The 23,235-nt window shown below is 42.8% G+C and overlaps 2 protein-coding genes across 2 annotated transcripts in view; one reads left to right on the forward strand and one right to left on the reverse strand.

Annotated features, from left to right (window-relative positions):
* The window catches only part of EIF3I (eukaryotic translation initiation factor 3 subunit I), a 16,371-nt gene extending 14,701 nt beyond the window's left edge, over positions 1-1,670 (reverse strand). The window contains exons 1-2 of the mRNA XM_072136598.1: positions 1,515-1,670; positions 362-454 (exon numbers count right to left, since the gene is read on the reverse strand). Of these exons, the coding sequence (XP_071992699.1) occupies positions 362-454; positions 1,515-1,517 (96 nt within the window). The 5' untranslated portion in view covers positions 1,518-1,670. The remainder of the gene's footprint in view (positions 1-361; positions 455-1,514) is intronic.
* TMEM234 (transmembrane protein 234) lies at positions 1,593-13,980 on the forward strand. Its single transcript, XM_072136599.1, has 5 exons — positions 1,593-1,855; positions 8,391-8,457; positions 8,535-8,627; positions 13,596-13,730; positions 13,806-13,980. Exons 1-4 carry the CDS (start codon positions 1,688-1,690, stop codon positions 13,664-13,666), a joined length of 399 nt encoding a protein of 132 aa, XP_071992700.1. The 5' UTR covers positions 1,593-1,687; the 3' UTR covers positions 13,667-13,730; positions 13,806-13,980.
* The last annotated feature ends 9,255 nt before the right edge of the window (positions 13,981-23,235 follow it).

A 23,235-nucleotide genomic window follows, 5' to 3' on the forward strand; every position in this document is an offset into this window, starting at 1 on the left:
CCCTTCAGCCCCAGCAGTCAGATTACCACTGGGTCTGTGTTGCCAGCTCTCCTCCTCTATGCATCGTGCTACTTTAGTGTGATGTTGAGTGGAGAAGTAGTTATAAACCGCATTTCCCTTCTTCCTACAGTCAGCTACAGCCTGAGACCTGGTCTTACTCCCGTGATTAGCACGGGAGCAGAAGAAAACTGCAGACTCTGGACCCGTGCTCGCTGATGTCTTTCGTGAGTGGACGGTCGGAGATGAGTTAGATGTATACTGGTAATTACCCAATATCCTGTCCCACCACACATTACAATAAACATGAGGTAAAGTGGCCAACCGTTTAAGCTTTAACTCACAATAACAGAGAAAGACTTACTGGATCTTTAGCAACTGTGAAAAGTAGATCGCCATCTCGGTTGTACTTGATTTGTGTGATCGATCGCTCATGGCCCTGAAGCAGGATGGGTCTCTAAAAGCAATAATCATATTTCACCTGTAAGTGTGATGTGCATCAATTTCCGAACAAGTTCTTTTACATCAAAATAACTATGTAAAATATAGGCCATCAAAACGCATTTATTTTTGAGAATTTATGACAATATCAGAAAAAAAAATTGTTTCTCAAACTGGCCATACACATTATGGCACCAATCTGCTGTATAGATCCAGGCTCCCAGGTGATCTGCACAAGGAGACATTTAAAAAGACATGCGTCTTTTGGTTCTTTTAATAACAGATTCATAAAAGAAGGTTTATAGTTTCCATTACTCTCCACTTTAACATAGAATGCAATGCATAGTCCAGACTCAAGTGTGAACTGGAAATCAACACTACAGTCAAAGCTAATGCTTTGAACAATGCATGGTACACGTCTTTTAAACTTGTTACAACCTAGAGTCATGCTCCACCCTTGGACTGGAGTGTTCCTTCAATAAATCTTCTTGTAGTTTAACTGTTTCGCAAGTAAACCATGGAGAAAGATCAATTCACCGTCCCAGCTGTGCTTCTAAACACATAGAATTGCCTGGTTGTCCCCATCCCGGGGTGTATGCCCCCTAGCTAAATCCATGGGGAAGACAATGACCCTCTTTGCTATAAGACTTACTACAGAACTAGCTGTAAACCTGGCCCAGAATCCTATGAAAATCTCATCATTTAAAGGTAACAATTAAATCAGATATTCAAAGCCATGAAGCAGAGATCATGAAACGAATCACCTCATCATTGGTGCATGATCTCAAAGAGCTGATCTCTCCAATGATGTACATATACAGAATCAATGACTGTAGAGGAGGTGACCCACAATAATCAGTGTAAAGAGAGAAAGGGAATTTATTTCAAGTGCTAAATCCACCCCCTTGTTAAACATAGGGGGTCGCCATGGAGTGATTGCGCTGTTCTCCGGCTTGTAGTGCCATACGGCTGCATAACACCGAGAAAGCGTCATAAAAGCGAAACCCGTAACACGAAAGTCATTAACAGCCCTAAACCGCCTCAACCCCGCATTCACATCGTCTCCGTTCACTCACCATTTTGAACGCTGCTGTCGGCAGTCCTGAGGCGCGTGTAAAAAGGACCCGGATGTAGGAACGATAGAAGTCTCTACTTCCGTCTCTCTATGGTGCAGGCGCCGGAAGTGATGTAACGACGTTGTAGAGTAATTCCAAGGCCCACGGCTGTAGTAGATGGGCGGTACGTTCCAATGTCTCCATCTGCAGGCGATGTGTTGTCTCTACTGTTTGTATCCGTTCTTTGGGGAGTAACTAATCCCTTCCTGAGAAAAGGAGCAGAGGGAGTAGAACGTGTGACAGTGGAAGGGAAAGTACGGAGACTGCTGTATGAGGCAAAGTTCCTGATCTCCAACTACAGGGTGAGAGACACCAGGGCACCTGAGCTATCTTCCAATGGCGTAGTCCTGCCTGCTAGACACAGGATATGTGATAAAAACCAGGGGACCAACCATAGGGGTTTTCAGCTAACTCTTAGGATGGGGATAGCTGCAAAACATTGACTATGAGGAGCGTCAAAGGACACCTGTCATCAGGTCTCTGTCACTAGTCCTGTTACCACTACCCGTTGGAGCAGCTCACAAGGATTAAATCCCAGCCATTATCTAGTCAATTCATACATTAATCATTCTAAAATCCTTTTTATTATGTAAATGAGGCTGGTCACATGGTCAGAGGCAGTGATGTCACCCCTGTTTTCCCTCCCCTCTCATGTCTGTGTGTAATGTATAGTAAAACATTTCTAGTGTCCTGGCAGTCAGTCATGTGTATAGGAGTATCTCATACACACACAGGCTGCAGGGGGCATGGAGGTCAGCTCCAGGAAGCACATGGAGGATACATTACACCATTATACCTCACATCAATATACAGGCTGTCGGTCATGTTTATAAGAGTATCTCATAGTTGGACCTAATGTAGGGATATATAGAACAACTTTTTACAAAACTGCCATTGGTAGAAAACATGCCCATATCCGGACACAAAACGTAGATAAAACATAACTTTTATTATGACCAAATATAAGTAGAAAAATAGCAATTGCTATAGAAGATTCAGGGGATGAAAATTTTTCAAACACAGTGGGGGACATTTACTTAAAGTGTCGTTGTCTGCATTGGCTTTGTTACCGATGTGCTCTCGGAAAGAAGATACACATTTAATATTGTAGAGCTGTGCAGAGACATTTCTAGCGCCGAGACCATTTTCTGTCCCTGGGACCAAAATCTGTCCAGAGAACCAGAAATGTGTCCAACAGGCCCTGCTAGACCAGTTTTCTTTTGGTCTACTTTCCGCCAGTTTACAGCGCCCAAAAAGGGCTGCGACACATATTAATTGTGTCTGAGTTTCCACTCCGCCAAAGCCACGCCCCTTTTCGGAGAAGAGTCGGAGCAGACGGAAAAAGAGCAGAACATGTGGTGAGAGCGCCACAAAACTGGCGGAAACGCCATAGTAAATGTCCCCCAGTGTGTTAAATGCCATGGGTCTCGTCTGTGTTTACGTTAGGCCGGCGCCACGCGTGGCGCTTTTGTCTGCACTTGCAAACGCAGACAAAGCTGCGGCCACCGGGCCTCGGCCCGATCGCATCGCGTTTCTATGGAAACGCCTGCGATCGGGAACGAGCCGCCGGCGTTTTGCGTTAATTTAACGTGTGGCGCCGGCCTAAGGAGTAACAATAGTCATAATTTAAGGTGAGTTTTATAGGGGCTCAAAAAGATAGATTTAAACGTTGCTGGTTGTGATGCACCTGGGGGGTGTCAAGTGACACCTGTAGAGGGTAAGTTACAGCGTACCACCGAACGAACGGTCCCTAGTGATGCTATAGAGAGATATTACACTCTGTAGATGGATCCCAAGTGGGAGTGTAGTTGTGTACTAGTTAAATACCCACAGATACTTAGTTATCTTTGTTATGTGTACAGCTTTAAGTGGGTACTAAGTAGAGGTAGTAACTTTAAAGATTTAAAGAACACAGATTTATAATTATGAGTACAGCGCTCTTAATTCACTTTACAGCGCTCAAAATTATACTGTAGCAGTTCTGTATTCATTAACCTAATGCAGATCAAACTCTACTATATTGTATGAATTATTGTCTGTGCTTATAGAGTGTTAGCACACATGAGTATTATACTTTCAACACGCAGATTGTGCTATAGTGTATAGATTCTAGTTTGTGCTCTTGAAGTGTTACCACACTTGGGTAGTGCTGTGCTTAAGGGCACACTTTTACTAGCAGAACACTAAGTCCTTTTTTTTAGTCACTGACGAGAACTGCTAGACATTTGACACTGCTAGCTAAAACAAATTGATGAATTAGCCCCCCGACATGTTTTGCCAGTAAACTGGTTTCATCAGGAGTAAGGGCCAACAATGAGCGCGGCGTAGAAACGCCAATGCTATAAAGATTAGGCCACTCCTAGGATATATGGCGAGTAAGATAAGTAAACATATCACACCTCCGGAACTCCAAATGTTCATAAGAGACTGGTTGCCCGATAGGCATATGGAGTAGCCAGTAAAGAACAAAGTTGGCCGGAGTTCCCTCCAATCAGCTTGAATAGATGCCCATACATTGTAAAGCACATCGGTCAGAACCAATAGAGTTACCGGAATTGCGGGGACGTTATCTGCACATCACCATTCTGAGCAGGGCAGCTATCAGCTGACATGCGACTGACACCGCATGTCCGCCCTCTTAGTGGAAAATTGGCGCCTGCCACTGTATTAAATCTATGAAGGCCAGAGGTGTCTACTAGCGCATGATCCCGGACTTAGTCAAAATTAGTAAGAAAGATGTACTTGTTCGCATGCTGGTGAAGTGTGTTCTAGATATATAAATATTAAAGTTTTGACCGTTGCAAAATTTGAAGTTTTAACTATTTCAGAACAGTAGTTCCTAAGGTTTAAGGTACCTAGATGTAACAGTACTAGATGTACATAACCTCGCATATACACTGGGTCCCAATTGAACCTGGTTGACCGCCAAAAATTTTAAGCAATTGGTATCTTCTCTATGGTGAAGTTTCACGTCTCAAGATTGGAGTGTCTTTATTCGTTGTAATTGAACTGATATGGCTAGATATCCTTCTTCTGAGTTACCTACATACAAACGTGGGCAGGTGCACTGTGCCACTCCTGTACTCTTGCAGTTCAGGAACCGTTTAATAGTAATAGTTTCGACATTAGCTGGATTGACAAAAGTTTTAATTTTTGGCATTAGCAGACAAAATGAGCATGTCTCACACGGAAATGAGCACTGAATTGAGGTCTTTGATCTGCTTGTAGATGTGGGTGCCTCACAGAAATAGCTTTGTACTTAAAAGTTCAGTAGGTTCGGTCCCCTGCAAAAAGTAAGGGTGGGTTTATCTGCGAGTCTTTCTTTGAGATAAGTATCTGCCGTCAGTATGGGCCAATACCTATGCAAGATCTTTTTTATAGGTTCAGCATAGGCATCATATGTCCCTATGCACCTAATCCTCAATTATGTTGATGGTAATGTCTCATTATGGAATAGTGTCCCTCTCTCTGTGTTCTTGGCCCTCGAAAAAACTCTATATAGGCATTTTTTTGGGTAGCCTCAGTTTCTAAATCTCCTATTGAAGTCATCACATTCCTTTTTAAAGGATATCTCATCGGAGCAGTTCCTACAAGCCCGCAGGTATTGTCCAATGGGTATGCCAGATCTCAACGGTTGGGGATGCCAGCTATGCCAATTTAGTAAGTCATTGGTGGAGGTAGGTTTTCGATAGATATCTGTTCTCAATTGTCCCTCCGGATCTATGTAGATGATAGGATCTAAAAAGTTTATCTAGGATTCGTGGATCTCGGATGTAAATTTTATCCCAATGTTGTTTATATTGAGTGCATTGACAAATCGTTGGAACTGTGGTTTACCACCATCCCACAGTATCAGTGCTTCATCTATGTACCTACCCCAGTACAGTACACGATGAGTAAAATGTGTAATATCTTCTGAGAAGACGAGGGTGTCCTCCCACCACCCCAGGAGGAGGTTCGCGTATGAGGGTGCACAGGTCGCCCCCATAGCGGTACCCCTCACCTGGTGGTAGAAGGACCCCTTAAACAGAAAGTAATTCCTTGCCAACACGAAATGAAGAAGTATGAGGACAAAATGATTACGCTCCCTATATTGTATTCCCCTTGTTCTTAGAAAGTATTCAACAGCTGTAAGACCAAGTTCATGCTTGATGTTACTATACAAGTATTCCACATCTAAACTTAGATCTAGTATTAGAAGGAAGTGTGAGTTCTTGTATTTTTTTATAGTATCCTTAGTATCTAGTAAATAGGATGGGAGGGCTTGCACAAACGGTTGCAGAATTTTGTCAATGTTCACGCTGCATGATTATGTGAGACAGTTGCAACCCGAGACAATTGGTCTGCCTGGGATTGGTATCCGGTTCTTTTGCACTTTAGGTAGTGCGTAGAACGTTGTGATCGTGGGATGTTCATTAAATAGGACCTTGTATTCATAGGCACTTGTTCCAGTTCCAACACATACATATGTGTGGGAACAGTCCTCAGGATTTCATACGTATCCTTGTCTAACAGCAACCTCTGTACCAGCATAATCTTTGGTGTCCATAACAACAGTGTTGCCCCCTTTATCTGAGGGTTTCACCGTAAGGTCATAATCTGACCTCAGTTCTTCTAATGCTTTGACCTCAATATCTATTAAATTCTGAAATTGTTTGTTCTTGTCCATTTTTAGTTGCTCTATGTCGTTCGAGACTAACTGGACAAAGGTTTCGATATTGCGATACTTGTAAAAGGGAGGGGTATGTTTTGACCGTGGTCTCATATCCATGAGGGGGGCTTGGATGCTAGGTGGTCCAGTTCTATTTCCCTCCTCTAATGCCAACAAGGCTTCCAATGCCTGTGTCTCTCTCTGTTTTCAGTTTCTTCTTCTTTATGCATTTTGTGTAATGCCAATTTTTGTGTAAACAGATTAACGTCCTTGATCCATAAAAATTTGTCACTCAAAGGTGATGGTGTAAATGTGAGGCCATTTTGTAGCAAAGAATAAATTTGCTGTGAAAGTGATTTATAAGAGAGATTTATAACTAAGTTGTTTGGGGGGTTCTGTATTTCCGGGAGTGTTATTTCCCGTTGTAGGAGTATCTCTCCTGTACACACACAGGCTGCAGGGGGCGCCAGCAACAGAAAGCACATAAAGGAGATGTTATACCATTATACCTCGCATCATTATACAGGCTGTCAGTCAATCACTGGGGGGTCTGGCTGTGCCTCCCACTCATGAATAAGCTGGACAGCTGAATGTGATAATTCATTGGACATCTCTCGGGTCATTTGCATACAGCTTTAGCACCTGATTGCTTTCTAATGGCGGTTTATGAAAATATGTTTAGTTTCGGGGGTTAATTCGCCTGAGGGGTTCTCTTTAAACCTGTATAGGAGTTGGCCACTTTTTTTCTGTTCTCAACATGCTGCCCTCTGCATATATACACACTTGTCTAGGCTGTCATTATAGCATCTACCAGTGTATCTTTCTTCTCACCCACTGACATCTTTGACAGAGAGAGGGAGCAGAAAGAGTCAAAACTCACTTGCTGCAGCTCCTCCTATTCATCAGTGCTAATATTGGTAAACAAAGAATCAGAGTACAAAAGTAAGTAGTATATATGCTGAATCACTCGATGAACATTCAGGGGTTATTCATAAGACCGTAAAGGCACATGAACAACTTGTGTAAAAGAGCGGCCAACCCTTTTACAGGTGCAACCATTTTTTTATTTTTATTTTTTTTAAATCTGGCTTGTTACTGTGGTTATAACTTTTGAACACTAACATATCAAAGCTATCCCATTTTATAATCATAACATCTCAAACTATTCAGATTAAAATTTGGGCTGCGTTCACACATTTACATCAAGTTTTTAAATGTAAAACAGCCATTTACATTGCTGTTAACCTTTGCATTTACAAAATAAACTCATGTGTTACCTTACATGTGGATGTGAGCTGCTGTTTCTCAATATGTGTGCACATGTGTATAAATGTGTGATTGTAACTTGCATGAGTGAGTATAAAAATAAGTACATTTTTTTAAGTGTGTACTGGGCCCCCATTCAAAAACCTGCTATGGGGCCCTGCCGCTCCTAGTTACGCTACTGTCTTGGGTCATCTCTGGGTGAGCACTGTGTATTATCCACATAGTGTAAAATTTATGGATGACTTCAAAATGTCTCTGCTCCAGTAGTTTGAATGATAGATTCTTTATTTTCCCCATGAGTGGTACTAAGCCCCAATATTTATTCATCTCTCCTACAGTGACAGGGGTCCACCTATGGTGTAATGTAGAAAGAAGTGGGGTTTTGGGCAATGAATTGTGCAGCACAGAATTCATTGTCACAATTTTTTTTAGTCCACTGGTCTGAACTCTGCCATGTCTACCTATAGCTCAGTATGACCTGTAACCTCTAGGACCTAAAGGGGCTTAATTACTGTAGGTCACCCATGTGTGGCTAGAAATCCCAGGGTGTACAAAAATAAATATGAAACGCATGAACCTTACTACTGGTCACAAATATACAGTGCACTAAAAAAATATGTTTATATGTGCACAATTGCGTTACATGTACACCTAACTACTAGTTCGGATACTGTGCAGTACTATGCACACTACAAGCGTAAAGGGAACCGGTCACCAGAGACCCTTTTTTAAAATTTTCCCACAGACACTAAAAATCATATCTCCCAACAGTTTCATAAAACTTCTGCCATTTAAAATGATAACTTAGATCAAAGTTTGACATGGCTCCCTTAAGAACTAAAAGACTTAAAACTTAAAATAGAAAAGAACTGTTATTCATGCATTTTAAAGCTATGTATGCTTTCATTCTTTTATTTTAGTATGTGGTCCCTTTTTTGCTTAACCAGAGTGGATCATTGGTTTTCTATCTTACATTGGCCTCAACAGGTATGTGGTAAAACATGTTCTGCACCTTCTTCAGAACATTGTCAAAAGCTTACTTCTTCTTCGTTACTGCTTTTTAGATTTGTCACTGGCCGTACCCGTCTGTAATTCTCTTGCACTAGTCTTCACCATGGTAACTGGAAAGATCCTTGGTGAGGACATAGGAGGAAAGGGTAAGGTCCAAGTCATTGCTGTCATGATTATTGTTTTGTAACCTTATTAAGGAAAACGTGTCATATATATTTGCACTGAGGCTTGACCAAATACTTTCAACACCAGATTAGGTTATTGTTCAGTGAGTCTATTGTATGTTATAATATTAAACGTTGTAGAGTTGCATGTTAATTGTAGAAATGTAATAAAGACCAACCAGTGGTGTAACTATTGCTATGGGGCCCGCAGTGTCAGGGGGCCCAGCCCTGCTACACTAAGGAACGGAGGATGTGCACTATTATATACATATTATGCTGCACATTGTGTAGCATAATATGTATATAACAGTTCCTGAGTTCCACAGTACACATCTGAGCTGTGGGCTCAGCTAAGAAATGTTGGGGGATGAGGAAGGGACACTTGGTCCCAAGACTAGGAATCTTTCATCTCTACTTACTGCCCTCTTCTTCCCCATGTGTTCAGCAGCTACTGGGCTTTGGGATAAGAAATTGCTGGACAGTTAGTGTGTACATGTAGTATGTGTGTATGAGTATAAACATGTATGGTGTGTATATACTGTATATGTAATAATATGTGTATATGTACTATATATTTATGTATTTGATAGGTAAATAATGTATGTGAGTATAAAATGTGCATATACTGTATATGTGTATACATTGTATGTATTAGTGAATTAATGCATATATGAGTGCATACTTGTGTGTGCATGAATGTGTAAATGTATGTTTGTAACAATGTATAAATGTGTATGTATATAACTGTGTGTGATTTGTAGAAACATGCATGAGTGTACAAACATGCAAATACAGGCAGTCGAATTTGTATGTAAGTCGAAACTGTATATTTTATAAGTGAAGTTCTAGACAAATTTTTTTTTTGTCCTAGTGACAATTGGAGTTTCAAATTTTTTTGCTGTAATTGGACCAAGGATCATTAATAAAGCTTCATTACAGACACCTTACAGCTGTTCATTGCAGCCTGGGACTATAGTAACATCCAGAGGTCACAGGGGGCAGAGGGGTCCGTCTGTAACTATGGGTTGTCTGTAAGTCGGGTGTCCTTAAGTAGGGGACTGCCTGTATTCTATTTTTACACCCCTGCTCCCAACCCATATTGCCCTTTGTAGAAACTCCAGAAACATATGTTAGTGCATGGCACTATTTGTTACAGAGATTGGCCAATAATTTCTGATATTGATGGCCTATCCTCATAATAGTAAGGGGGGGTGGGCTTGCACCTGCATAGTATAAACACAAGCCATGGAGCCAGAGTCCTGCAGGCCATGAATGTAAAATTGTGGAAAATCTCTTTAAAGGAAACCTGTGACCAAATTTTTACATATGCAGCTAGTGACCGGTTCCCACAAAGCCCTGTTAACTAAATGACACCCTTCATTAACTAAAAATTGTTCCCCTCACATTCCTATAAAATTAACTTTGTTATATTACCTGGAATCAGAGAAGCGTATACTGCTCGACCGGCCCCTTCCATCTACTCCTCCTTACTATTGAGCACTTCATGTAATTTGACCAGGTTGATGCCATCTAAAGTATGATTTAACAAACATGTGAAGAATCACACCTAAAGTTCTAGGCCTCATAACATTTTGCTAAAAATGAGAGGACACATAAAAAGCCATGTCCACACAAAGCAGACATTTGGTAAAGTTATTTTGATGTTATGGCTGTGTCAGATATCCGTTTTTTTTTCATAAATAAACACAAAACGTATCACCCAAACTAACATCAAGTGCAATATGTCACAAGAAAACAATCTCAAAAGCGTCTGGATATGTTAAAGCTATATGTGATAGTCAGTGTAAGATTCCCGGGCCCCTCTAAGTAGACACATTATAATCCACCTAGTTATGTGAGCAGAAAATGTGGTTAGGTGATCAGGGTACAGGTTTATATACTCCTTTATTTTCCGTATATACTTGAATATAAGCCGACCCGAGTATAAGCCAAGACCCCTAATTTTGCCACCAAAAACCTGTTGACTTGAGTATAAGACGAGGGTGGGAAATGCATTGGTCACAGCCTCCCAGTATGTAGCCAGACAGCCCCCAGTAGTATGTAGCCAGACAGCCCCCAGTAGTATGTAGCCAGACAGCCCCCAGTAGTATGTAGCCAGACAGCCCCCAGTAGTATGTAGCCAGACAGCCCCCAGTAGTATGTAGCCAGACAGCCCCCAGTAGTATGTAGCCAGCCAGCCCCCAGTAGTATGTAGCCAGCCCCCCACTGGTATACAGCCTTCCACCCCCCGTAGCATACAGCCTTACAGCCCCACGCCGCTTCTCTTTGATGTAGTAGCCAGCAGAGGAGCGTCCATGTGCTCTGCCGGCCGGCGCACACTATAGTGCGCCAGTAACGCTGCTGATTACGTCATAGTGTGCACCAGCCGGCAGAGTGCATGGCCATGCCTTTGCCAGCTATTACAGCAGAAAGAAGAGGAGCTGTGGGGACCGCCGGAAGGTCAGTATGTAAGTGTTTTTTTTTAATGCGCTGAGCAAGCTGGGGCCTGGCTATATACTACACGGGGCTGGCTGGCTATATACTACACGGGGCTGGGGCCTGGCTATATACTACACGGGGCTGGCTGGCTATATACTACACGGGGCTGGGGCCTGGCTATATACTACACGGGGCTGGGGCCTGGCTATATACTACACGGGGCTGGGGCCTGGCTATATACTACACGGGGCTGGGGCCTGGCTATATACTACACGGGGCTGGGGCCTGGCTATATACTACACGGGGCTGGGGCCTGGCTATATACTACACGGGGCTGGGGCCTGGCTATATACTACACGGGGCTGGGGCCTGGCTATATACTACACGGGGCTGGGGCCTGGCTATATACTACACGGGGCTGGGGCCTGGCTATATACTACACGGGGCTGGGGCCTGGCTATATACTACACGGGGCTGGGGCCTGGCTATATACTACACGGGGCTGGGGCCTGGCTATATACTACACGGGGCTGGGGCCTGGCTATATACTACACGGGGCTGGGGCCTGGCTATATACTACACGGGGCTGGGGCCTGGCTATATACTACACGGGGCTGGGGCCTGGCTATATACTACACGGGGCTGGGGCCTGGCTATATACTACACGGGGCTGGGGCCTGGCTATATACTACACGGGGCTGGGGCCTGGCTATATACTACACGGGGCTGGGGCCTGGCTATATACTACACGGGGCTGGGGCCTGGCTATATACTACACGGGGCTGGGGCCTGGCTATATACTACACGGGGCTGGGGCCTGGCTATATACTACACGGGGCTGGGGCCTGGCTATATACTACACGGGGCTGGGGCCTGGCTATATACTACACGGGGCTGGGGCCTGGCTATATACTACACGGGGCTGGGGCCTGGCTATATACTACACGGGGCTGGGGCCTGGCTATATACTACACGGGGCTGGGGCCTGGCTATATACTACACGGGGCTGGGGCCTGGCTATATACTACACGGGGCTGGGGCCTGGCTATATACTACACGGGGCTGGGGCCTGGCTATATACTACACGGGGCTGGGGCCTGGCTATATACTACACGGGGCTGGGGCCTGGCTATATACTACACGGGGCTGGGGCCTGGCTATATACTACACGGGGCTGGGGCCTGGCTATATACTACACGGGGCTGGGGCCTGGCTATATACTACACGGGGCTGGGGCCTGGCTATATACTACACGGGGCTGGGGCCTGGCTATATACTACACGGGGCTGGGGCCTGGCTATATACTACACGGGGCTGGGGCCTGGCTATATACTACACGGGGCTGGGGCCTGGCTATATACTACACGGGGCTGGGGCCTGGCTATATACTACACGGGGCTGGGGCCTGGCTATATACTACACGGGGCTGGGGCCTGGCTATATACTACACGGGGCTGGGGCCTGGCTATATACTACACGGGGCTGGGGCCTGGCTATATACTACACGGGGCTGGGGCCTGGCTATATACTACACGGGGCTGGGGCCTGGCTATATACTACACGGGGCTGGGGCCTGGCTATATACTACACGGGGCTGGGGCCTGGCTATATACTACACGGGGCTGGGGCCTGGCTATATACTACACGGGGCTGGGGCCTGGCTATATACTACACGGGGCTGGGGCCTGGCTATATACTACACGGGGCTGGGGCCTGGCTATATACTACACGGGGCTGGGGCCTGGCTATATACTACACGGGGCTGGGGCCTGGCTATATACTACACGGGGCTGGGGCCTGGCTATATACTACACGGGGCTGGGGCCTGGCTATATACTACACGGGGCTGGGGCCTGGCTATATACTACACGGGGCTGGGGCCTGGCTATATACTACACGGGGCTGGGGCCTGGCTATATACTACACGGGGCTGGGGCCTGGCTATATACTACACGGGGCTGGGGCCTGGCTATATACTACACGGGGCTGGGGCCTGGCTATATACTAAAGGGGGATGGCTATACACTTGGGGGCTGGCGGGCTATCCACCGCTGGGGGCTGGTGGGCTATATATGAGGGGGGGGGGGGTCTGTGACCGATACATTTTCCACCCTCGAGTCAATTGGTTTTTTACAGTTTTTGGTGGTAAAATTACGGGCCCCAGCTTATACTCGGGACAGTTTATACTCGCGTGTATATATATATATATATACGGTATTTATGTTTAGGAAATTATTATTTTTTTATTTTTTTTTATTATTTGTTTTATTGGTAGCAAGAGTACAAACAAGAACAGGAACGCTGTCCTTATAACATTAGAAACAATAAGCCAAGTGTAAGCCATAATTGATAATAAGATTTACAGTTGAGAAACCCTTGGTATATTTCTTTATGTACATGCTCCTTGCACCCTCACCATTTTATGGGGTTAAGAGACTAAACTAGGAAAATGTATTTTAATTCTTTTCTTTTCATGCTTTTTCTTGCTGTTTTTTTTTTTTTTTTTTCAAGGAGCTGTTCTTGGATTGCTGCTTACTACATTGGGCATAACAATCTGTGTGGGAAGTTCTGTCAGTAACTAAGGCATTAAGGATATTATATTGATCCCTGTCTGGAAAGTCAGCAGTTTACATTTATGTACAGAAGGTAAGGCTGTAATATACATTTAAATACATTTCTATAAAGAAATTGCATAACAAAGGTGTTTCTTTTTCTCATCAGACTTCCCTGTACATGATGGAACGCCTCTGGAACCTTCTTGAATGCAGAGTATATCCTCAGGGGCAATATAGTATCTTTTGTAAAAAAAAAAAAAAAAAAAATTAGTAAAGTTACAAAATATATATATATATTATATAAATATTTTAAAATAAAATTTGATAATGAAATTCAATAACCGCTTATTCCATTTATTTTAACTGATATACCGGTTTCCCTGAAAATAAGACACTTCCCAAAAATAAGACCTATTGCAATTTTTTTTTCATGCTTTCAGGCCTTCCATGAAAGTAAGACCTAGCGGCAGTCATTGCTACAGCTCCCCCACGCCATACATTAGTATTAGTAGCTCATTCAGATATTGCAAGAGGTTATGGCATGGTTGAAGAATTCATGGGATGAAATCACTGACAGTTGTCTGACACCAGCACTATGAGCTGGATTCCTAGACAAATCTACAGCTACCACCAGAAGGGATGAGTTGCAGTGTGATACTGCCGCAAAGATGTTCAACAGCATTGAATGGAATTATTTGTGGACAGTTATGACCAGAATTGGTCAGTGTAAACGGCCTGCTGACCAACTCCTTTGCTCTCGGGAAGGAAATAAGGCAGGGTTGCTCCCTGTCGCCATTTCTCTTCATGTTGACAATCATGCCGTTAGCTTTATTCCGGTGTTGGACTAGGTATCCTAGTGTAGAGGAGCTATACGTCGTCAACATGCTCCTATACCTGAAGGGATTCCATGTCATGGATCTCCTCACACAAATTGGCCGGCATTTTGGTTTCTACATAAACTTGTATAAAGCCATTCTCATCATTAGAAACCAACCACATTTATCTAGTTTCTGATTAAATGCTGTAATTTTGGCATGCTTTGGAATAAACTTAATATCACTTACGGTATTTGCTACTGATCAAAAATATATGTATGGGATTGTATGGCCAAATTCGAATAATCTGTATAAAGTTGCAGACACCCTGTATGGAGCAGCTTAATATCAAAACTTGTACTGTTAAAGGGGTATTTCCATTTCAGCAAGTAATTGATATTGTTTGAATAGTAAAAAGTTATACAAATTTCAAATACACATTTTGTATCAATTCCTGACAGTTTTCTAGATCTCTGCTTGCTGTCCTTTTTATAGGAAGCTTAATTATTTCCAGTGGACAGAAATCTGACCATGGACACACAGGTGCACAGTTCGTTATATCACACAGCTCTGTTTACTCTATGATATAATGAGCCGTGCACCTGTGTGACTATGGTCAGGTTTCTGACCACTGGAAATAAACAATGAAACTTTCTATAGAATGACAGCAAGCACAGATGTAGAAAACTATGATGTATTGATATAGAAAGTATATTGGAAAATTGTATTATTTTTTCATCATACAAACAATTAAATTAGCACCCCTTTAAGAGGCTAAAATGTGTTAAAGTAAGAAAGCACTCTTTGCAGTTTATGCTTTATTATTTCCAGGCTGCATCCTCCATTAGTATAGAGTAGAGTGAGACTTGAATTTCTGCAGTCTTTAGCTTCCTGTCTGTTGAGAGAGAAAAAATATCTTGAATTTCTTATCCATACAGGGCTAGCCTGTCTGGGGAACTATAATAATAGAGGGGAGTAAAACATGTAACCTGAAATAGAAGCCTTGTAAAAACTGTGACACAGACAAGTGATTTGTATATACTCTGGGGCTGTCCAGATCTTTCGGCTGTAATGTGAATGCTAAAATGTAACCAAATTATTAATGGTGGAATGTTGCCATATTATTTATAGGTTTTTTGAAAAAAATAAGGATTTCTATATATATTACACCTTTAGTTTGTAGCATTCTCCCAGTGCTTTCAGTTAAGACATCTTGCCCATGAGCAAGTTTGATGCATCAAACTCTGAGCGAGCGCTAGCTGCAACATCCGTTCTGAACGCTCAGCAACCGGAACTAAACTCACATGTTCAGGCTGGACGTTCCAGCTAGCACGCGCTGCGAGTTTGATTGGCGTTGGACGCATCAAAATTGCACGTTTACACTGCTTCTGAGCAGCTGAGGAGAGGAGATTTGCCTACATTGCCAACAATGTTAGGTTGCTGTTAACATTTGGGTTTCCAAATCATGCTAACACTTTTTTTAACTCCTGTTTTACAGTTTGTTATTGTTTGGTAATGTTAACCCTTAATTAAACACATTGGGGGTCATTTACTAAGGGCCCGATTCGCGTTTTCCCAACGTGTTACCCGAATATTTCTGATTTGCGCCGATTTTCCCTGAATTGCTCCGGGTTTTTGGCGCGCGCGATTGGATTGTGACGCATCGGCGCCGGCATGCGCGCGACGGAAATCCGACGTATTTGGAAAAACCGCCGCATTTAAGAACGGAAAATGTGTCGCTCGGGGCGCGCTTACCTGCACTCAGCCGGCCTCTGTGAATTCCGGCGCGTTCAGATGCTTTTCAGCGCAGCACCGCCAACTGGTGGACGGCGGAGGAACTACCTTATTAATTCCCGGCCGGACCCGAATCCAGCGCAGAGAACGCGCCGCTGGATCGCAAATGGACCGGGTAAGTAAATCTGCCCCATTGTGTTAACATTGTGCATTGTAAATAATATTTATCGTAAGAAATCCCACCCCAGCCTATGCTGTTAGTTAGGGTCAACAAACAAATTTCAGGATTTTCTTGAAATTTGTAGCTATTCAAGGGTCTGCATAAAATGAAATTCAGCCTTAAGCCTCATTGTAACATCTGTGCTGACGTCATGCTCTCTGCCTAGAGTACGTCTGAGGATGCGCATTATGTTTCACTGACATTGCTAGTATGTTTGTGTGACAGGCTCTCCTTCCACTCACTCATTCCATTTGCTTTTCTATTTAGTCTGGATGTTAGAGCTCTGCTCCAATCAATCCAGGGCTGGGACTCTGGCATCACACAAATCATCTTCCTGCATTTAGTTATCTGCCTGCTATATACCCAGCTTGTAATGAGCTCCAGGTATTTAGGCATAGTGTTATTTCTGATCTCTGTATTGTGGTATCTTGACTTTCTGTCTGAAGATTTTCTGCCTAGTGATTTTGCACTGCATTTTTTGCCTCTTTCTTGTGATACAACTACTATTCTGTGTTTGTTTTGTCCTTTTATTTTTCCTTGTTTTGCACTTCTCCTATTTGTCCCTTGCTGCTAGGACAGGGGTGCACAAAGTGCAGTCCACTGTCCAGACACCAATAAGTGCTTTCATCACACTGGCAGAAGCGCTCGTTGGTGCAGGTGGTTCTTCTGGTGCAGGTTTTATGAGCCACCATTAGAGTGCCGCCTGGAGCAAGAAGAGACCATGTGAATGGTGAGTGTAAGTCAGCAGTTCTGTTCGAATTGCTTCTGGTTCCTCTCCTGCTTTGGGTGCCACACTGACCTGGGTCCTGATTCTGGCTCAGCTTCAGAGGAGAACAGCTTACAGACTCACTGTGGAGGCAGCAGAGGTGAGAATTTAGTTTTTACGTTTTTTTTTTTTTGGTCAGCTCTGGAGGTCTCCAGTATTATAGGTCTGCTCTGGGGCTCTCCAGTATAGTCGGCTCAAGAAGCCTCCCCTTTTGGAACACCATATAGCACTTGCCGTAACATGACATTTGTTACAGCTGATATGCCCAAAGTAAAATCCCACATTTAATTAGTGAGGTGTGGGGGTTGCTCCTGGACATGTACTTAGTGAGAGGGGGGCTGACAGACTATTTCTTAGTGAGGGCAGGCTGTTGGACATTTTATTAAAGAGTAGCAGCTGCATTTCCCAACTTAGGCCTATAAAACTAGGTACCTCAGGGTGGCTTTTTTTATCACAGTGAAAAGCCCAAAGACAAGGGGACATTATAGGTGTGTGGGGGTTGCTATAGAAAAGGGGGTATTATAATGTTTTTATGTAGCCATTTTCTTATTAAGACATTAAAAGGGGGCTACAGAAAGAGGCCAGCTGCAGGAAAGGGGGCATTTTAGACCAGGAGCTGCAGGAAATGGCATATTATATGGGTTGGGGTTAGATATGGACTATTTGCGGTTAGATATGGACTATTTGCGGAGCAAAGCCTAGTTTTTCAGCAAAAAATTTTTGCTCAAAAACCCTAACTCGGCTTATACTCGAGTCAACTAAAAAAAAAATAGTCAAAAGTCACCTTTCTGCCGTCACCCGTAGGTCCTCTTCTGTCTCCGATGCTCCGGTGCCACCTCGGGTCCTTCGGATCCTCTTCGGGTTCTTCCGCTCCTCTTCGGCTCCTCTAGCTGGGTAGGCTGTATACTACAGGGGCTGGGCAGTATATATGCTACAGGGGCCGGGCAGTATATATGCTTCAGGGGCGGACAGACTATATACTACAGGGGGCTGGCAGACTTTATACTGGGAGGCTGTGACCAATGCATTTCCCACACTCGGCTTATACTCAAGTCAATAGGTAATCCCAGTTTTTTGTGTTGAAATTAGGGCTCTCGGCTTATACTCTGGTCGGCTTATACTCGAGTATATACGGTAATCCTTTTTTAGGAAGGGTGAAAAATGCCCTAAATACCACCTCTCCTCCCGAGGTGACATCCCACTGCTCCCTATAACCCTCTTATAAAAGAAGTTTGTTGTCCATTCTAACATATTATAACCAAGTCCAGGTAACTGAATATCAATAGCATACAGCAAATAAAAAAAATCATATAATACGGAATCTGCCATGATGAGAATCAACCTGCTAATCTATGGGTGCTCATGATGTAGATTGCACATTCCAGATGTGACTTGCAATGCCTCAGTCAGCGAGGTCAGAAGCTCCAATGCCAAGCATTTTTCAATCTCCTGCACCCACATTATCTGATTTCCTAGCCTCCAGTCTCAAATGTGCTGTGGAAGAACACTACCCGAGGTTCAGATGGCACTATTATACGAGGGAGAACAACTGCTTTTAACATAAGGGTGGATAAGTACCTGTTCCTTCTGTCCACAGTAGCTATCTACAAATTTCCAGACTAAAAGTTTAACCCCTTAGCGCTCTGCGCCGTAGCTGTACTGTGCTAAGTCCCGCAAATAGCGCTCAGCGCAGTACAGCTGCTGCGCAGAGACGATGCCGATTCAGCGCTGCATAGCAGCCGCAGTGGGCTCCGACCGTGGGCGTTTAACCCGTTAAATGCATTCAACATGCCTTCCGGGGGTCTTTACCCCACGATCGATACACACACACACACCCCCGCGCCGTTTTCGGGGGGGCTGATCGCTGTTTTGGCACCTCTGGGGTCCGATCGGGACCCCAGAGAAGCCTGAAGGCGGTGCCTTTAAGATGGCATCTGTGACGTCATCTTAAAGGCAAAGTGTCAGCCTATGCATCTGCATAAGCTGGCACTGCTAATACCCTGCAATACATGAGTATTGCAGAGTATTATCAAGAACAAGCAATCAGATGATTGCTTGTTCATATCCCATGGTGGATCAAGTAAAAAATGTAAAAAAAAATGTTTTTCAATAAAAAATAACTTTATAAATCACTAAAAATGCCCATAAGCCCCAAAACATATAAAGAGACATATAACGCTCAAAAAAGTCTAAATCATAACACAAACCCCACATATATAGTATCACCGCGTCCGTAACAATCCATAGAATAAAACTAAGTAACTATTGAACCCATATGATGAACGCGTAAAAAAAAAACCTTAAAAACCGCCCAAAATTATGATTTTTACCTATTATATCCCACTAAAAATGCAATAAAAAGTGATCAACAAAACATATGTACTCCAGAATGATACCTTTGCAAAGAACAACATGTCCCGCAAAAAACAAGCCATCAACCAGCTCTGTAGCCAAAAACGTAACAATGTTATGCCACTTGGAAGACGGCGATGCAAAAATGATAGATTTTTTCCCCACATTAGGGTTTTATTTGGCAAATTTAGTAAAACATAAGAAAAAATATTCATGTCTGGTATCCCCGTAATCGTATCGACCCATAGAATAAAGATAACAGGATTATTAGGCTATACGGTGAACACGAAAAAAAAGTAAAAAATCCAGTACAGAATTGATGCTTTTCTACTCATGACCTCAAAAAAAAGTTCCTAAATTTTCAAGGTCCGAGAATAGGTGCGAGGTCCGAGGCCAAGGTCCGAGAATAGGTGATACCAACCCCAAAATGGTAACACTGGAAAAAGCATCTCATCGCGCAAAAAAAATGCCGTCACATGGCCCAAATAACGGAAAAGCGAAAATTTTATAGCCTTCAAAACGGGGCAACGAGAAAACTAAAATCCAGGCAGCTGCAGGGCTCCTTCCCTTCTGCGCCTCGCTGTGCCCCCATAACACAAGTAATGTCCACATGTGGGGGGTCGCTGCACTCAGGAGAAATTGTAGAACAAATTTTATGGTGGGTTTTCTCTTTTTATCTTTTGGAAATGTGTAAATTTTAGGGCTAAATGAACGTATAACCGACAAAATTTGACCATTCTAAATTTCACCGCCATTTTGATTCAATTACTATGAAGATCTCAAGGGGTTAACAATCTTTGTAAATGCTGTTTCTGATAGTTTGTGGGGTGCAGATTTGAAAATGGGTTGGTTATATAGGGTTTTTTTGATGCTAAATATGTAAAATTTAATTTCAAACAGTATTTATCCCCAAAATAGTCAATTCTGAAAATACGGAAAATCGCTATTCGATTTGTAAGCCGCGTGACGTCAAAATAAATTATCCAAACATTTCAAAAATTATGAAAATGTAAAGTAGACAAATGGGAAATGTTATTCGGCAAGTTATTTAGGTGGTAAATCGATCTGCCTGAAAACGCGTTGCTGTAAAGAGGGAAGAATCTGAACGAACTGAATCCCCCTTCTCCCTAGGGTCTCAGGGTGTCCCAGACCACCCGGAGACCGGGTCCTGCTCCCATGGATAGCGCAGGCGCAGTAGAAAACTGCAGCGACGTCGGACTCGAGACCTGCCAAGGTCCGAGAAGAGTTCCGGTAAGAAGATGGTGAAACAAATTTTTGTGGTTTGGGCATTTAATTTTGCATCATAGTGTTGATTGTATGTCACACTATCCATGGTTTTTGTATGTTTTCATATGAATTTTTTTATTATGTCATTTGGTGTCTACAAATAATAAATATTGATAGTTTGATATGCCAGTGTTTTGTATGATTTTTGAGCATATACAGGCGGTCCCCTACTTAAGGACACCTGACTTACAGACAACCCATAGTTACAGACAGACCCCTCTGACCTCTGGTGAAGCTTTCTGAATGTTTTACTATAGTCCCAGATTGAAATAATTAGCTGTAAGGTCTCTGTAATGAAGCTTTATTGATAATGCTTGGTCCCATTACAGAAAAAAAATGTTTAAACTCCAATTGTCACTGGGGCCAAAATTTTTTTTGTTTGGATCTACAATTATAAAATATACAGTTTCGACTTACATACAAATTCAACTTAAGAACAAACCTCCGGACCCTATCTTGTACGTAACCCGGGGACTGCCAGTATAGGGTTTGTGATTTATAGGTTATATTGCAATTAGGCATAGCCCGGGAAAAAATATGAAATCCATTTGATACTGTAGCTATACGCTCTTTGGATTACTGAATTTGGTTTATAAACTTTGTTAACATTTACCCCTTCAAGGATGTCTTGGCCCACTAAATTTACAGTAGCCTGGTGCGGGATATAGCTGAATTTTATGCCATACAGTTATTGCCATAGAACTAATCCAGACACTGGAGCATCATATAATATTGTGCGTCGGTGGAAGAGAGTATCAAGACTGATACGCAATGTGTAAGCAAAAAAATAAATGAGAAAGCAAACGTGTTTAGTAGATGTTTAATCACCAACAATAGGGCATCAGCAGCCCAATGCAAATAAAAACCGTCGAGAAAGCAGGAAGAACTTATATCCAATCGGTTCAATAAAATGTGAATTTTATTTCAGAAACTGAAAAGTATACACATGGACATGGAGATGGTACAGTGACCTGAATGTTTCAGCTACCAAATCTCAGTCACATCTAGTGTATAACTGTTAAAGAGATCGCACTGGTTTCGGACGCCATCTTGCGTACTGTCAGACATTTTAGATACAGTGGACATGTTCTCTGACCACTGTCCAGCTGTCATGATTCAGCCATCTTTGTGTAACCTGTCTGTAAAAGTTTTTCCTTGGCACATGTGAGAGATGATTGACCTTCGGTATGTTCTCCTTCTTATCAAAAATGTTTTGATTCTGGAGGCATTCTCTGTACATTCTGTAGATAAACATGTCTGAAAAGAAATAGTTTATGGCTCATTAACCGTTTGGGAGAATGTCTTAGAGAATGTTCTGGTAAATTCATTATGGCCAATAGCATTACAGTATTTTTATCTTCTGTTCACGCCCCTTTGATGTTGATGATGTTTTCTGTCTTTGATATATGTAGCCGAGACTAGTAAACTGGGAGAAGATTTCTACATACACTAGAGACTGATGTGTCTAGGTTTGTTCTCTCCTCCCGGTACAAGGGTGTTGGAGATTTTTTTTTATCTAGGGCTTAACCACCCTTACTTCATGTTGTAAAGGTGACTTTTAAATTAACTCTTTTATGGCCAAAAATGGCTCCCTTGTACCAGGATGAGAACAAACTTAGACACATCAGTCTCAAGTGTATGTAGAAAATCTTCCCCGTTTATTAGTGCGCAGTTGCATATATAAAAGACAGAAACATCATCATCAAAGGGGCGTAACAAGGAGATAGAATACTGTAATGCTATTGGCCATAATGAATTTACCGGGACATTCTCCGAAAAGGTTAATAAGTGTAAACTATTCCCTGTTCTCAGAGGTCTCCCTGTTTCTCAGACTAACTGGCCTTGTGTTAGCTCTGTTAAGTCATAACATGGCCTTTAACTAGAGAGGAGCAAGAAAACAGTGAACACTTTCACACTGAATGAAGTTTGAATAGTGACTTTTAACCATAACCGCTGTTTGGTTCTCTTGGTTCAAGATGGCTGCTGTGTCCAAAATGGCTGACAGTACACAAGATGGCGTCCGAAACCAGTGCAATCTCCTTAACAGGGGGCAGCCATAAAAGAGTTAATTTGAAAGTCACTCGTACAACTGAAGTAAGGACTGTTTTGAGATCAATAATAACATAATCCGTGTGCCTAGAACACAGGCTTTTGCAGCCATTCGTTTTAATTCGATCCCAGCCGCCCACTGACAAGACGTCTGCCTGCACGTTGCTAGTTTCTTTTTGTTTCTGTGCGCCAAAAACACAAAAATGAACAAAGGTATTTCAAAATTTTTTAACTATTCCTTTGTTTCACAAAGAAAATTGCACAAGGTATTGCACAAAAGATGAAGTTAAGACCCTTAGACCAATACATATGAAAATTCACCAAAAATGCCTCAGTCTATAAAGCACTGGTTAGACACCACATAAGGCTTTAT

Source organism: Engystomops pustulosus, chromosome 2 (assembly GCF_040894005.1).
Source record: "Engystomops pustulosus chromosome 2, aEngPut4.maternal, whole genome shotgun sequence".
NCBI classification, from domain to species: Eukaryota; Metazoa; Chordata; class Amphibia; order Anura; family Leptodactylidae; genus Engystomops; species Engystomops pustulosus.

Bases quoted from the DNA above. Each gene is read 5' to 3' on its own strand.
- TMEM234 (XM_072136599.1), top strand. From the start codon at position 1,688: ATGTCTCCATCTGCAGGCGATGTGTTGTCTCTACTGTTTGTATCCGTT. The intron at 8,458-8,534 runs GTATGTGGTAAA...ACTGCTTTTTAG, and splicing joins TCTTACATTGGCCTCAACAG to ATTTGTCACTGGCCGTACCC. The intron at 8,628-13,595 runs GTAAGGTCCAAG...TTTTTTTTCAAG, and splicing joins TGAGGACATAGGAGGAAAGG to GAGCTGTTCTTGGATTGCTG.